The sequence below is a fragment of the Mirounga leonina genome, unplaced genomic scaffold (assembly GCF_011800145.1).
Source record: "Mirounga leonina isolate KUSES-001 unplaced genomic scaffold, KU_Mleo_1.0 Mir_128, whole genome shotgun sequence".
NCBI lineage: Eukaryota > Metazoa > Chordata > Mammalia > Carnivora > Phocidae > Mirounga > Mirounga leonina.
This window is the reverse complement of record NW_023270320.1, coordinates 20,229,906-20,242,641: the sequence shown is the minus strand read 5'-3', so window position 1 is coordinate 20,242,641 and position 12,736 is coordinate 20,229,906. Positions and strand designations below refer to the sequence as shown.

General features: G+C 43.7%; 1 protein-coding gene across 1 annotated transcript in view; it reads right to left on the bottom strand.

The window, feature by feature from the left end:
- The window catches only part of ZDHHC2 (zinc finger DHHC-type palmitoyltransferase 2), a 76,158-nt gene extending 65,647 nt beyond the window's left edge, over positions 1-10,511 (bottom strand). Inside the window, exon 1 of the mRNA XM_035004143.1 lies at positions 10,171-10,511. Coding sequence (XP_034860034.1) covers positions 10,171-10,297 — 127 coding nt within the window. The 5' untranslated portion in view covers positions 10,298-10,511. The remainder of the gene's footprint in view (positions 1-10,170) is intronic.
- Positions 10,512-12,736: the final 2,225 nt, after the last annotated feature.

Below are 12,736 nucleotides of genomic sequence, written 5' to 3'. Positions count from 1 at the left end.
CATTCCCAATCCTCTTTGCCTTGCCTTTGGCCATAGCACTTACAACAAGTTATAGAAGCTACTTACTTATGTTTCTTATCTGTTCTCCCTACCCCTGCAACTAGAATTTAGTAAACTCTAAAAGGAGTTAATATTTTTGAATGAATGAGTTAATATTTTTGAATGAATGAATAAATTATGGATGGTTGAAATGCACTCAATTTTTAAAAATTTTTTTATTGTTATGCTAATCATGATACATTACATCATTAGTTTTAGATGTAGTGTTCCATGATTCATTGTTTGTGCATAACACCCAGTGCTCCATGCAGAATGTGCCCTCCTCAATACCCATCACCAGGCTAACCTATCCTCCCACCCCCCTCCCCTCTAGAACCCTCAGTTTGTTTTTCAGAGCCCATCGTCTCTCATGGTTCGTCTACCCCTCTGATTTCCCCCCCTTCATTCTTCCCCTCCTGCTTTTTTTTTTTTAACATATATTGCATTATTTGTTTCAGAGGTACAGATCTGAGATTCAAGTCTTGCACAATTCACAGCGCTTACAGAGCACATACCCTCCCCAGTGTCTATCCCCCAGTCACCTCATCCCTCCCACCCCACTCCCCACTCCAGCAACCCTCAGTTTGTTTCCTGAGATCAAGAATTCCTCATATCAGTGAGGTCATATGATACAGGTCTTTCTCTTTTTGACTTATTTCACTCAGCATAATACCCTCCAGTTCCATCCACGTCGTTGCAAATGGCAAGATCTCATTCCTTTTGATGGCTGCATAATATTCCATTCTATATATATATACCACATCTTCTTTATCCATTCATCTGTCGATGGACATCTTGGCTCTTTCCACAGTTTGGCTATTGTGGACATTGCTGCTATAAACATCGGGGTGCACGTACCCCTTCAGATCCCTACATTTGTATCTTTGGGGTAAATACCCAGTAGTGCAATTGCTGGATTATATGGTAGCTCTATTTTCAACTTTTTGAGGAGCCTCCATACTGTTTCCAGAGTGGCTGCACCAGCTTGCATTCCCACCAACAGTGTAGGAGGGTTCCCCTTTCTCCACATCCCCGCCAACATCTATCATTTCCTGACTTGTTAATTTTAGCCATTCTGACTGGTGTGAGGTGGTATCTCATTGAGGTTTTGATTTGGATTTCCCTGATGCCGAGCGATGTTGAGCACTTTTTCATGTGTCTGTTGGCCATTTGGATGTCTTCTTTGCAAAAATGTCTGTTCATGTCTTCTGCCCATTTCTTGATTGGATTCTTTGTTCTTTGGGTGTTGAGTTTGGTAAGTTCTTTGTAGATTTTGGGTACCAGCCCTTTATCTGATATGTCATTTGCAAATATCTTCTCCCATTCTGTCGGTTGTCTTTTGGTTTTGTTGACTGTTTCTTTTGCTGTGCAAAAGCTTTTTATCTTGGTGAAGTCCCAATAGTTCATTTTTGCCCTTGCTTCCCTTGCCTTTGGCGATGTTTCTAGGAAGACGTTGCTGCGGCTGAGGTCGAAGACGTTGCTGCCTGTGTTGTCCTTTAGGATTTTGATGGACTCCTGTCTCAAATTTAGGTCTTTCAACCATTTTGAGTCTATTTTTGTGTGGAAATGCACTCAAATTTGTAAATATTTGTTAAAATGCAAGTTCTGCGGGGCCTAAAATGAATCCCTACTCTTTCCCCTCCTCCAATTGATATCCCGTTCTCAGTTGTTAGCTTTTGGTATGTCCGGGTCCTGGAACAGGCTGCATTTCATTACAAATAAGCCATGATCAAAACCCTAAGTCAAACTGGTCTCTGTGCTTCAACCCCTCACATTAACTGACCTCCCTGGAGATGCCCTGGATAATCACCAGTCATATCCAGTCAAATACATACTTCTCTGACTTCCCTTCTTCCTAAAACATGTCATAAGGAGTTGCCTACTTAGAAATAACTTCAATCACAGATTAGCCCCTGCAATTCACAGCAGGCTTATGACTTTCAGTTTGGGGCTTATTACTGAAATCTTTTTCCTTCAGGGCGCCTGGGTGGCTCAGTCGTTGAGCGTCTGCCTTCGGCTCGGGTCATGATCCTGGGGTCATGGGATCAAGCCCCGCATCGCACTCCCTGCTCCACAGGAGGCCTGCTTCTCCCTCTCTCACTCCCCCTGTTTGTGTTCCCTCTCTGTCAAACAAATAAATAAAACCTTAAAAAAAAAAAACAACTCTTTCCTTCTCTGTAAGTGGTATCAAGTGTCTCTCATGACAGCTTGACATCAGCTGTTTTGGAGCAGGCTGCTCTTCCCACTTGTACCCCCGATGTGAATAACATGTACAGTATAGAGACTATATTTTAAGTCACACCATATTTCAGATCCCTACAAATTTGGTGAAAAGCCACACCTCAGATTTAGCTACCTACCACTTTGAGATGACCCTTGGGCCCCCAACAGGATCAGAGACAGACTCCTGTCTAAGTTTTAAGACACCTCATTCTCAACATACCCTTCAAATATGGTGAAAATCCATTTTTCACAGAATGCAATTAACACAGAGACAGAAACTTGATTTTATCTCCATATAAGAAAATATGTAACCATGACAAAGCATTTTAGTTTTCCAAATTTCACTGAATTATAATCAAATAAATCTATAAAGTTCTTGGAAATACATGAACTGCTTTTTTACAAGGATTATATCTATTATAAGATGATCATGAAGATAACTGCCTTGAAACTACTGTATTCTTGGGATATTGGATTTGAAGGATGTTTTTTTAAAAAAAAAGGTTTTTTGTTTATTGGTGTTTATTTTGCTGATGCACTCCTCTGGATCATTCTGCTGCTCTAGGATGGCAATGCTAGCAAATAAATCCAAAGAGGTCAAATTAAGTATAACAGGAATGCTTCACTTACACTTCATGAGAGGAGAAATTTCGGGATGTCATGGGGAAACTCTGGCAAAGAAATAAAACTCAATCATCTATAAAAGCACTTCTCCTTCATTTGCATTTTTAAAATGTAATCAACAACATATCTAAAAGGAACTACTGTCAAGTATGCATTTTAGAGTGCTAAGAGGATCAATGCAGCACATATTTTTGCTCAAGAGTGCCTCCCAAATAAAAGTAGATTTTGTAACATTTCTGGCACTAATATTTCTAATTGAATTTAAAAGTCATAGTCAGATGAAAAGTCAAATCAGGAAAAATGCTACACAAATGTTTCAAAATGTGACAGAATTTTGAAAGGAAAAATTTCAAGCCATCATAGCTTGTTACTTTATTGCTACCATATGCTTCTTAAGAAATCAGGTCACCTACCTCCTCCCTGCTGCCCTCGCCCCACCCCCTGCCCTGCAAATTCCACCCTTTTGCACTCCCGGCATTTGACTGAGATAAAAATGAAGACATTACAATAAAATTACCCTTAAGGGAATTAAAAGATATCTCAATAATTTTCTAACAGACTATGAAAGAAATTAATTCAATTATGTTCTACTTTTATTATTAGTTCCCTGTGGTACCTCTAAATGGTAATATAAAATCACACAGTTCCACATCATATTAAGACTGTCTCTCTAAATGATCTTTCTTTGGAAAACTGTTTTCCCAACTGAGAGCATTAAGGATCCAAGCCGTGTTCTAATCTATCATTTTGCAAGTTAGAGACTGTATTTCTACAGTCATGACAAACAGTGCTGGCATCTCAGGGGACTCATGAACTCACCACTTCCTAGAGAAAAGAGGGCTGAGGGATGTGATACAACCATCAGAATACATGGAATCAGTAGCATAAACTAAAAAAAATGTAAGTTATGGGTCCATTTTCTTTTTGAGACAAAAAAGCACAAATTTTCCATCAAGATGAAAAATAAAAACATACAAAAATATTGCTGAGAATCCTGATCCATGTTAATCTCCGGGATGTGTGTGTGTGTGTTTTGTCTTCCTGGCACTTCTTCCTATGATGGAAGCCAAAAAGATCAAACACCTGCTCTTGCTGAACCCTGTTGCCTGGGACATAGGCACAACAATCTCAGCTCAGCCAGCTGATGCTCCTGGAATCATCTTTACAAAGTCACAGGGAGGAGCGCTCTGGGATGGCCAGACACCACTGCAGCGCTCTTGTGAAAGACCATTCCTCTGGTATAATGTCAGCTTCACCTCATCCACCTTCGCTTCATTTTCACCTATTTTTTAAGCTAGGTTCTCCAGGCTTTCCATAGATTCAATGAGTTGTTTTCAGGAAGTTCTCTGCTTCCTCGATTTCACCCACCAAATTACAGGCCCTGAGCTGGGAGCAGAGTAGAAGTTGCCCAGGCATCCGGTACAAAAGGAGGGAGCTCGAACAGCCAGCTCATTCGTAGCAGGAGCAAAAATTGTTGGTTGTAATCTTACTCTGAGATAGTAACATGTGGCATGATTTATAATATAATTAGAAATTCATTACTACTGAAGTGCTCTCCATCAGCTCTTTTTACCTACTTCTTTGATTACTCTTTTATGCTGGTCCAGCAACCAATTCACAGGCTCCTAGGAGTGGGGTATTTTGTTTTCCATTTCTGCTTTCCTGCCTTTTTGCCCTGGGAGTGGCATTCTGAAAGGGAACACCCCCTTCTCCTTATGCCAAAGCTGGACAGAAGGTTTCAGGGTTTTCCCCCACCCCGCCAGAGGTAATTTTTTTCTTAGCTATTAGGAAAAAATCTCCATTAAGTTTTCCTCTAAATCACCTCTGTAGGGGAAAATGCCTGGCACAAAACAGGATTCAATAAATGTTTTTGAATGAACCTTCCTCAAACCCTTCTGAAGCTCACTTCTTTCTAACCTTATGGAAATGCACTATCTCTAGAGACAATTATCGTGATTTAAGAAACCATCCCTTTGGCTTCTGTTTAATTACTGGGAACACTGGAGCACGTATTTAATTTAATGGCATGGATGACATTCTCAGTAAGCATTTGAAAGCAAAGTTTCTATAACGAGCCTTAGTTTAAATTGAGTTTTTACTACCGGATCCTGTTCTTGTACTTATTTAGATGATCCAACGCCCATGTCCTTACATTAAAAATGGATCGAATAGACTTACTCAAAATCACAATGAGATCAATTCATTCAGTAATTATGGAGCACCTCTGCATGCTAAGCACTGTGATGACTGTTTGTTATCTCTATTATATAAGATATGTTATCTCTAATAGGATTTAATAGCAAACAGTAATGCTGCATTGTCCAATACATCAAAAGAAAAAGAATTCTCTGACACACTAAATGGAACCAAGAAAGCATTAAGCAGCGTCTTCGTTCCTCCTGTTTTCCCAGGGACCATTTATGTTAAAGTCAAATGGCAGGAAGCACAGATCAAGAATTGGGAGCATATCATAACTTATACATTTGAATTTTAGATTTGATGAAATGTTGAGTTTTTATCCCTCTTTCATATAATTTAAAATCTTCAAAATATTTGAGAATGTCCAGAAGTCACAGAACTGATATATTCTGCATCATTATTGTCAACAAGAAATGATTTCTAAGTCATTTAGGCATTAAACATTTACATCAGTTTTCTATGGATGTACCTTCTATGTCACTTAAAACTACTTTAATAATTATGGATAGTAACACTTGCATTCCCAAGATCATCTGTCTGTAGTTTTTTCAAAAGAAGCTTTAATGTCCCGGAAATTTTTTTAAATGATAATTTGCCAATAACAAAAACACACTTCTATCTCTGTCTAGTTCAAATTCAATTCATGAAGGAAGGTAATTTAGAGCCCTGTTCAGTCTCCATCCTTGAGCTTGCAATGACCTTGAATTAATGGTGGATCACTGCTTAATGGTATCCAAGTATGAGATTTTATATATTCTATCCTTAAGGATGTTTGCTTAAAAGAAAGAAAACGTAACTGTATCTCTCCCAAATTGATCTCGAAGTATGTAAACTAGTTCGTTTAATTCTTCAACATCTTCAATAATCACTGTGGAATATAAGAGGTTGTAATCATTTCTGAGGATTGTTTATTAATAAAGATTTGCAAACCTGTAACACCAGTATTCTAAGGGGCTCACTTCTTAACATACTCCTGAGTCAGCAACCTATTGCCTAAGGGCCAAGTCAGGCCTGCCGACTATTTTTGTAAATAAACTTTCCCTGGAACCCAGTCACACCCACCTGGTAAGGTACTGTCCGTGACTGCCTTTTTGCTACAGCAGCAGAGATGAGTGGTTTTAACTATATGGCCCAAACTATAAATCATTCTAAAACTCTGAAATCATTTTGTAAAGATTGCGGGCTCACTTTCAGTGCTGTGTTGATTCGTATTCAGCAGCAACAAAGTTTAACGGACTTGCTAAATAATCCCATTGGACTAGAGAGATTTGGGGAGGGGTTTGAAGGGAAAGGGAGACAGACATTTTAACATTCCTACCGCAGCAGCTGAAGTCACAGCTGACACCTTTATTGGTTAATTTGGAGAAAGGACACAGAGCTTGAAAGTTTACCTTCATCTACAAATGCGGGAGGGGGTCAGCCTAGATAATCTCTAAGCTTGTCAAGCTTCATGGTTGCTTCAGATGACTTAAGCCATAAGCAAACTCAGAACCATGTGAGTACACAACTGAATAATAACTGTTTCATGGCACCTGCCTAAAGTGAGGGCGGAGAAGTAGCACGTTTTAGAAACAGGAAGCCAAAATGGTAAAATGAGGGTATGTGGAGGTTTCTTGTACTGTTCTTGAAACTTTTCTGTAAATTTGAAATGATAACAAAATAAAAAGGTAGAAAAATAGTTAAAACAACTTCGAATGTTAGCACTTAATAGGGAAAACTCCAGTTACTTTCTTCAACAAGCAAAGTTAACAAGGTAACTGCCATTAATGGATTTGTAAAACATATAAACCATGTCTAGTATGTCCATTGAACCAAGCATGGCTGAGACTGCAGACTACCGTTATTCCAGTTCAGCATCCTGAAGTACCACCTTACAAATTTTACTCTTTGAATTTATCCAATTCAAATTAACTAAAGGGATCAAAAGGCAGATAAGACACAAAAGAAGCAGGAGGAGAGAGAGGGAAGGATGGAGGAAGAAATATGAATAAAAAACCCTAGTTAATCAACAAACTATATAAACATGTTCTGACTGTTCACAAGTATTAGCAGACCTCTTTTATCTTTTCTTTGGTAGACTGCAAGGAAACTTAACCAAAACATTTGACTCTCACACAACATATGTATATCCCATATATTTTTATATACACATATTCCAAGAAGAGATATGACTTTATAATTTTATAAAATACAACCACCAAGCAAACATCATGCTAACTGAAAAAGTGACTAGAGAGCGCCACACACATTCACATTGTTAAATATAGAAACTAACTGTAATGAGAATCATTATCTCCAGTTTCCAAGGATACCAGGATAAGCACTACTCCTAAATTGCAGTTCATTCAGCAAAGGGCACAAAGTAATTTATATTCAGGGTCATCCTCAGCTGACAGCAGATGTAAAAGGAGGACTAGGGCAAATCACCCTGTTTATTCTATTCTATTCTATTCTGTTTCCTATTTCAGTTTCCAATTACCACCACCCTCTAGCCCCAACCCTGGCCAATGTTTTGTAGGTGAAATTTGGAAAATCTGATTGTAAATAGCAACTTCCAACAGAAAAAGAATGCACAAAGGGCAGAGCAGTCTGAGATGTGATTAATGCTGGTGGGGGGTGGGTGGGGTTGGGGGTGGAGGCAGGGAAGGTTGGCATTCCCATTTGCTTTGTTTATGACAAGGAGAGGAGGCTGGTTTTGTGTGTCTGTCATACTATTCACCATCTTTCCCAGGGCTTCCAAAGGAACTGTATGGTTAATTTCCACTTCCTACTCAACCAAGGCTATCTATCCACACTATTAGAGCTTACCACTCCTAAACTGCTATACTTTCTAGAAGGAAATTTATTTTCAATTTGTTCTGTCTTCTAGGCTCTACAGTCTAGACTTTCATATGATTATTATCTGTTTCTATAGTAATAAAAATAGAAAAAACTACTTTCTGACAACCTCAGAGATTTTTGCCTCTGCATCATCTATTTGTTTATTCAGGACCATTTATCGATTGCTTTCAACATGACAGGCATACCAGGCCACATAGGCAGTGACAGGAGGTGATACAAGAATTCACTTTTGATTACCAGGTAAATAATAACAGGCCATGTCACTTAGGCAGTTTAAAAAGAGTCAAATCTTCACTTACTAAAATGGTAATATAGATTTCATGCATACTTTAGATTTATCTTAAATTTCCAGAATGTATATATAAAAATATGATGCCAATATAATTGTGATTTTCTACTTATTCTTCCCCTATGACCCATCTATCCAATACAGTAAGACCTCCCATGTTGCACTTTAGCCGGGACAGAGGTAGATGCAAGGAAAGAAAAGCTCTGCCTGCCTTCATATGCTTCCTCCTGTGCTATCCTAATGGACATGAGACAGTGTATCAGGCCAAGCTTCTTAGCTTAATGTGATCATATAGGAAAATAAGCTCCTTCCCTGACTTCTCTCTTTTGTACCAGTTACAGTAATTGAAACTGTGCACTGCTTTTAAGAGGGCGAACCAATGCAATGCAATGAAGGTTTCTAGTAGTTATGTAACCTATACAGTATATCTCAATGAGACAAGCTGTTTTGATAGTAACAATTAATACAAAAATTAAACCATGTTCGTGAAAACCTTCTTTCTATACATTTTGGATGACCTGAATATAACATTTAGATTTTATGTCTTGACGATTTTAGTGCAACCCAATCCTTTTCTAAAACAGAGTCACTTCTTTTGTCCTGAAATCATTTCTAAATTCAATATATAATAGTATCACACTTAAAAACTATATGTTAGTCTCAATTCTCTTGAAAGTTACGCCAGTAATGACTTTGGGATATTATTGTGATACCTGTTTCTTCCAAGGAGCAACATTTGGAGGTAAGATGGCTTCAGACAAGATTCTATGTCTGAGTCTTGAAGTTTTGAAATGCTTTAGTTGATAAGGTTCAACTAAACAGGCCACTGTTTGACTTTTCTCTTTGTCCAACCCAAAACTAGTGCTGGGTAAGGCAAAAACATAGACACTTTCTTAGGCGAAACACCAAACACAAAAAGCATTCAGAAGTCACCGGCAGAAAGGTCATCTGTTATAACACCTTTTCCGATAGCAATGATCAGCCTTCACAAACCTCTGAAGGTAGAAGCCTGCTTACATTAAGGAACATAATTGTATTCCCTAATTGTGCATACTCAACTTTTTCTTCTTCCTTTTTTCAATCTTCAGCATTGACAGTACCCTACCCACCAATGCAGGAGCCTAAAACTTGGACTTGAGCCACTTGGCTCTCTGGATGAAAAAACCTCTCCCCACCCCCCACCCCCAAGTAGTGTAACGTCTAAATTACAGTCCTGCGTATTGCATATGTCTTCAAAAATACTTCCCAATAGCTCACCCACCTTCGCCTCCTTATAACCAGAAAGTGTACAACTGGCAATCCCCAAATCATAAAGGCAGCAAAAACGCCCCAGACAGAGCACTGTCACAAATTTTCGGAAAGTGGATTAAGGACAACCAGAAAAAGCTAGCTCTGACACCGAAGGCCGAGGCCACCAACCCCCGCGCGGGTCTGGCGCGGCTGGAATCCTGGGCCCAGCCCGGAGCCCTCCAGCCTCCGGCGCAGCCTCCCCGGGCCTCACTTCTCCGCCGAGGCTGCAGGCAGCGGAGACCGTAGCTCTCTCGGGCGCGGTCCTGCCGAGGTAGGGGGTGTGGCTGCGGTGGCGGTGGAGAGCGGAAGCGCAGGGGGTGGCTCGGCCGCGCACTCGATGGAGTAGAGGTGACACAGTAACCGGAGTTGTAAGGGGCAGGCAAGGGTAGTGTGAGTGGGGCGAGGCTGCCCGGGGGCCGTTTTCGGCCGCGGTGGCACGGGACGCGAAGCTGGCGGGCGGCCCGGGGGGCGCAAGGGGGTCTCGCGGGTGGGGCGAGTGGAAGCGCCGCCGGGTGCGGCGCGCTCTCGGCGTCCCGGGACCGTCGAGGGGGCAGCGTAGGGGGCGGGGGGCGAGCGGGGAGGCTGCTGACAGGCCCCTGCCCTCCCTCCGGGGGCCGGCGGGGTGGGCCCGAGCGCGGGCGGCGGCGGGCGCGGCGCGCACTCACCTATGCACAGCTGGATGGCGTAGGCGTAGTAGGACCAGCCAAGCAGAAGGCTGATGAACAGCACCGGGATCCAGTACAGCACCCGCCGGCACCGCCGCCTGACGCTGCCCGGGCCCGAGGGCGCCATCTTCCAGCCGCATCCACCTGCCCAGCTCTTGCGTCGCCGCCGCCCGCGGGCCTGGCTCCGGGGCGGGACAGACCCGGGGGCGGCGGCCGGTTGCGCTGCGGCCACTGCCGCCGCCGTGCCGCTAACTCCCCATCCCGCAGCCCCAAGCCAGCGCCGCGGACTCCCCGCTCCTCAGCCGGTGGAGGCGGTGGCGGCGATCGGAGGGCGAGGAGGAGGAGGAAGAGGGGGAGGAGGGGGAGGCTCGAGAGGAGGAGGCGGGAGCCTCCGCCCCCGCCCGTCCCCGCCCCTCCGGCCCCCGGCGCCTCCCCCCGCTCGGCCCGCGGCGCCCTCGGGCGGGCTCTGCGCGCGCTTCGGGCGCTCTGCGCTGCACCCCCGCGCCTCTCCTGACCCGCGCCCCCTCGCCGCTGGGTACCCCAGGGGCGCCCGCGGTGGGAGTGAAGCTGCCCACCTTGGCCCTCCCGCCTCCCCTTCGGAAGTGGGATTCGGGGTAAAGTGGCGGAGGCGGGCGCCGCGGCTCGGGTCGGTGGCGCTCGCCCCGGGTGTCGGGCGGGGGCCGAGCGCGCCCCCCGCACCGAGTCCCGCCGTCGCCCGCAACTCGGCGCGGTCCCGGAGCTGCAGCGGCCGCACTTGGCGCAGAGAGGCTCGCGGGGGAGGGGAGCGTGACAGAGCCGCCCCGGGAAGCCGGCCGGGGCGCACGGGACCCTTCGCCCGCCGAGGCCCGTAGGGGGCGGGTCGCCCAGCCCGGCAGAGGCGCCGCTACAGAGTCTTCGGGCGCTGAGGCAGTGTCCCGATCTCCACCTTGGAAAATTCCCGCTTCAACTTGTGGGTCCTGCAAAACAGGCAGAGGGCAGCACGGGCGGGGCCGACTTCCCAGACCTGCTGCATTGTCGTGTTTGGGCGACGAAGCCTACTTTGCTACACGTTTTATGGGGGGGGGGGTCGGGGGTAGGGGGGGCGCGAATGAACCACTCAGAAGGGCTGTGAGGCTGTCTTCTGGCGTGGAAGGGGACTGTGGAAGGGTGAAGAAGCTCTGTGTTTGTGAATCCAGAGACCTCCGGAGTTAGAGTGACAAATTACCTGCCTCGAGAATTTGAACTCTTCCGTCACTTGGTGATGATACATCACCATTCCCACCGCCCCCTGACCCGAGTCCGGGGCTTCTCCCGTGTGCTTTTCCCAGCCCATTCTTCACCACAAGGTGTTCTTTTGCGGCGGCAATTCTAAATTTAGCGTGTAGCTGGTTCTAAAGTGGTTGCTGAAAATCCTGGGAGGGATTCTGAAGGTAGTTAGACCAAAGCCCTGGTTTTATGATCGATGAAACGGAGAAAATACGAATGCTTTTGAGATTGTTTCCGTTTTTCCCTTCATTTGATTATGAACGCACCTGCTTCCAAACGGGAACACCTCAATAAATGTACTGTATCTGAATTATATGCATAATTTCCATGTATAGTGTGCACAACTTCACTTAACATTAATGAATGTATGTAGTCACACCACACCACACAGTAACCACATTGAATGAAAAAAAAAGTACTGAGTGGCATAAATTCAGTCAAAGAAATCTAGGGCGCCTGGGTGGCTCAGATGGTTAAGCGTCTGCCTTCGGCTCAGGTCATGATCCCAGGGTCCTGGGATCGAGTCCTGCATTGGGCTCTCTGCTCCTTGGGAGCCTGCTTCTCCTTCTGCCTCTCTCTCTCTGTCTCTCATGAATAAATAAATAAAATCTTTAAAAAAAAATTATATAAAAAAAATTTTTTTAAAAATTAAAAAAAAAAAAGAAATCTAAACTCTCTTGTCTTTGAGATTATCTTTCTGATGACTAGATTAAAAGTAAGCTAATCTCCCCGGAAGTAGTTACCGAATGACACACCGCATCAAATCTCTTTGCACTTCTATTAAAAAATGCATAGAAAATGCCAGTCAAATGTCTGTGGGATTTTAAATAATTGAAATGAGAATATTTCTGTCCCAGTGAATCATTTTATTTTGGTGCAGAACTTTATACTCTTTATTTGATATCCTGTAGGGTAGATTAGTATAAAAACACAACTTCCCTGGAATCCTCAACTTTTCCATGAATATCAACCTTATGCTCCCAACCAGAAGAATCTAAAAACAAGAAATAAAACTCCCTGCCGGGACTGAAATACTCCCACAAAGACTAGCAAATCTGTGATGGAAAGTCACTGACGACTACTAAAGTACGAAAACTAAAGCCGCACTTCCCATTCTGGAGGCAGTGGAATAAAGTGCAAAGTGTGCCTGTGTAGGGAGTAGATGCTGCCCCTCTTCTGACGGTCTTACCAAGGTCTTTGGTCTGAAATGGAGTAGCATTATACAGTTTGCCACATCTTTGATCATTTTGGAAGAATATGCAGGTGTAACTTCTTCGAAGGAGGCTACATTGTTATTACTTATCTAAAATGTTAAGTGTTC